This window comes from Dipodomys ordii, unplaced genomic scaffold (genome assembly GCF_000151885.1).
Source record: "Dipodomys ordii isolate 6190 unplaced genomic scaffold, Dord_2.0 Scaffold105, whole genome shotgun sequence".
In the NCBI taxonomy this organism is placed as follows: Eukaryota; Metazoa; Chordata; class Mammalia; order Rodentia; family Heteromyidae; genus Dipodomys; species Dipodomys ordii.
This window is the reverse complement of record NW_012267321.1, coordinates 3,355,431-3,359,250: the sequence shown is the minus strand read 5'-3', so window position 1 is coordinate 3,359,250 and position 3,820 is coordinate 3,355,431. Positions and strand designations below refer to the sequence as shown.

The 3,820-nt window shown below is 57.9% G+C and overlaps 1 protein-coding gene across 1 annotated transcript in view; it reads right to left on the bottom strand.

The window, feature by feature from the left end:
• Nucleotides 1–2,938, bottom strand: part of Cacng7 (calcium channel, voltage-dependent, gamma subunit 7) — a 30,302-nt gene extending 27,364 nt beyond the window's left edge. The window contains exons 1-3 of the mRNA XM_013027799.1: nt 2,717–2,938; nt 2,127–2,213; nt 1,455–1,595 (exon numbers count right to left, since the gene is read on the bottom strand). Of these exons, the coding sequence (XP_012883253.1) occupies nt 1,455–1,595; nt 2,127–2,213; nt 2,717–2,912 (424 nt within the window). The 5' untranslated portion in view covers nt 2,913–2,938. The remainder of the gene's footprint in view (nt 1–1,454; nt 1,596–2,126; nt 2,214–2,716) is intronic.
• Between the last annotated feature and the right edge of the window lie 882 nt (nt 2,939–3,820).

Genomic DNA, 3,820 nt, shown 5'->3' with positions numbered 1-3,820 from the left:
CCCAGGCCCAGAGTTCAGGCCCCACGACCGGACCCCCCCCCAAAAAAAACAAACTCTTGGAACTTAACCTCCATCCTGACACCTGGATCTCTACTCAGAACCTTCTAATTCTCATTCTACACGGTGACCTTGATTCGGTATGCCAACCTGAGATCACAGCCCACAACCAGAGCCAAGATTCCAGAACCCTGATTCGCCCTCCCAGACCCAGATAGGCCCTTGAACCCAAGATGCTGGAACTAGATCACAGAATGCTTGGATCCCAGAATGCTGGAAGCCAGAGCTCTGGGATTGTGATCTTGGACAGCAACCCCAGAATACCCCATGGGTGATTCCCTCCCAGAAAATCTGGACCCCCGACTTCCCATGCTGACTTCCTAATCACAAATTCATCAGCCTCCAACAAGCAGCCTGGATTGCCACACTGGGATTCCCAAACAAGACATTCCCAGTTCTGTTCATAGCTGTAGCCACCCAAATTCGTGTTAGGGGCTCAGAGATTCCAAGTTGGGGACTCTGAACCCAGCATGGAAGGGCTGGAAGTTCTTCGTTGCAATCCTCATGTCCCACCTCCACCCCAAGAAATTCCCCAAGGGAACTTGTGTGGGGGTCTCCACTCTGCCTCAGGCAGAACCTCAATATTCTTAAATACCAGAGCCAGAGACAACCCTAGCACAAGGCCCTGAGTTGAAATCCTGGGATGGGAAAAATGAGTATCTCATGGGTGCTGGTGGATCAGGAGGCTAAGATCTGAGGATCATGGTTTGAAATCAGTGTGTGTGTGTGTGTGTGTGTGTGTGTGTGTGTGTGTGTGCGCGCGCGCATGCATTGGGGGGGGGAAGGGGAAGGATGTCTGATCTCCAGTTAACCAGTAAAAAGTGAGAAGTGGAGCTGTGGCTCAAATGCTAGCCTTGAGCTGAAGAGCTGAGGGACAGTGCCCAGGCCCAGAGTTCAGGCTCCACCACTGGACCAAAAAACAAACAAACAAAAGAAGAAGAAGAAGAAGAAGAAGAAGAAGAAGAAGAAGAAGCAGAAGAAGAAGAAGAAGCAACAGCAGCAGCAACTAGAAATAAATAGCCTTGTATTGTAAACTGTAAACTGTTAATTGCCAAAATATGAATGGTGGTTAAATATACAACCTCCTGAGGAGAATTGCGTGAATCTGATTCCCAGCTCTGCCCCCAGTGAAAGACCTCATCCCCCTGAGCCTTCGCCTTCACCCCGCTACCTGTAAAATAGGGGGACAGACCTGAGCCCCGCGCCCTGGCAGGATGGAGCCACACTGGCCCCTCACTTGTGCCCACTGGACGCCCGCTGCGATCAACCTCGGGAGGTGCCACACAGAGAACCAACGCACAGCGCACAGTGAGGTCCTGCCAACCCTGCACCCCCCAGGTCACCCAGCCGCGAAATATCTTCCCACGTAGGAAACGGTTCTTTCCCCAGGGGCTCACCCGACAGGATGAAGAAGATGCCAGAAACGAAGGCCAGGATGGTTCTCTGGGGGCGAATGTGACCAATGTTGCTAATGACGAAGGCCGTGAACACAAGGAACAGACTGACCATGGGGAAGGGAGTGGCCGTGCGCACCGTCTCTGGAGGAGGCGGACCAGGAGAGGTGGGTGAGCGAGGTCTGGAGGGACACGCCTCCGCTTCCTCTGTCCCACCCCTTTCCCTCTGGCTTCTCCCCTTTCCCTCCGACTCCACCCCTTTCTAATTGGCCCCTTTCCGGCTAGCTCCTCCCTTTTCTAATTGACTCCACCCCTTTACACTGGCTCCTCCCTTTCACATTGGCTCCTCTCCTTTCCCATTGGCCCCCACCTCCAATTGCTCTTTTCTCATCAGCCCCACCCCTTCCCCACTAGCCCCTCACAATTCCAGATGGCCCCTCCCTTCCCATTGGCCCCACCTCTCCTTCGGCCCTTGGCTCTGCCCCTCTCAGCCCGCACCTCTGGTCTGATCCCACCTCCTTCCTGTGGCCTCCGCCCCAGGCCCCGCCCCTTCCTGTCCACGGCTCTCCCTTCTTTCGGGTCCCTCTCTTTGGCTGGACCCCTGCGCTGCCCTGGTCCTGCCCTTTCTCGCAGCACCTCCCCCCTTGCTCGGGCCCAGCCCCCGCTTCGCCTCACTCAGAATATTCTCCGTGTTCTCCGTCACCAGGTTGATCTCCGGCTCCAAGAAGTACTCGGAGGCCACGCAACGCCCCTTCTCCCGGCCTGGCAGGGGGGACAGGGAGGCCGGGCTGGAGGAGGCTCCATGGGCAGCCGGGACAGGGAGACCCCGGGAGCCTGGGGTCGGGGGGCCTGCTCTGCTCTGGGGGCTCCTGAACGCCTCCCTGGAGACCCCCACGGTGGTGGGGAGGCAGGGGTGGACCGGCCTCCGTGAGGCGAGCGGGAGAGGGTTCTGGGTGCTTTGAGCCTGCCCAGGCCCCCGTCCACGTTTGCACATGGACTGGAGGGTTCCTGGGGCGGTGAGGGGGGGGGGGGCGGCTGGGTTCTGGGAAGGGACTTCCTGGAGGGAAAGACCCAGGCTGGCTCTGAGCAGGACTCCCTGGGGGGAAAGGCCCAGGCATGCGGGGCCCCGGGCCCCAAGTGTCATCTCGGCTTCCAGATGATTTTGGAACCTCAAGGATGGGAGTAGGGTTCGGAAGTCCCGGGGTGCCAGGGGCGGCCGCGGAGGGAAGGCAGGGGTGCGGAGGGAGGACAGGGGAAGGCTTCACCTGCAAAGAAGCAGACCCGCCAGAGGCCCGCGTGCAGGGCCATCTTGACCTCGGTGGTCTGGTTCTGCGGCGACACGGTCCCCTCTTCCATGTACAGCCAGTAGTCGGTGCTGACCGCGATGCCCACGAGCAGCAGGCCGCAGGCCCCGAACACGCTGCTCAGCAAGGTCAGCGCGCGGCTACTACAGTGACTCATCTTCAGCGGCGGGGGGCGCCCCGCGGGGCCTGCTGGGACCAGAGGCTGCTATGGTCCGATGGACCGCTCTGAAGGGGCCCAGGAGGCGGCGCCCCAAATCCCAGACACCCGGAGACATCAGCTCTGAAACCAGCACCCTGAGACCTGACACCCACAGATGACTGGAGCCTAAAGTGGGCCCGCTGTGGGCTGTCCGGGGCTGGACCCCGACCCCTCCCCCCTCTGCCCCAGGGTGAGATATATCATATCTGAATATGACTCTGACAAGAAACTGACTCCAGATTCTTGAACCCAGAACCAGGATCTGGTTCTTGGGGGCAAGACCCAACTTCCTACCCTGCTCCACCAGGCATATAAGAGTCCCCCCGCCCTCCCCAGAGCCCCTAACCTTGAGCCTGAGCCACAGATGACCCAGGGCTCATCACTTGAGAACCTGCTTCTGATTTCAGCTTCCAGCTGTGAATGCCAGCACCTAGCACTCAACTTGGCCTCCAAACCTTGGTTGGACTCTGGGTACTGCACAACGTAACCAGTTCAGAAATTCTCAATCTGAGCCACCAGACTTAATTTGACATAGTATCTTGACATCTTTCCTTCAGGCACTGTCACCAGTGACTCAAAAAAGTGGGTCACTAATCAAAGATCCCTAACCCCACACCCAAGCCTTTCAACTCCGACCTCAGACCTACTGGAGACTCTGAAGCAGAGTCCTGCATCTAATCTTAAACTCTTGGAACTTGGGGCTGGGAAGATGGCTCAGTGGAAGAGTGCTTGCCTTGCATGCCTGAGGCCCTGGGTGGATTCCTCAGCACCACATAAACAAAAAGAAAAAAGCCAGAAGTGGTGCTGTGGCTCAAGTGGTAGAGCGCTAGCCTTGAGCTGAAGAGGTAAGGGACAGCGCCCAGGCC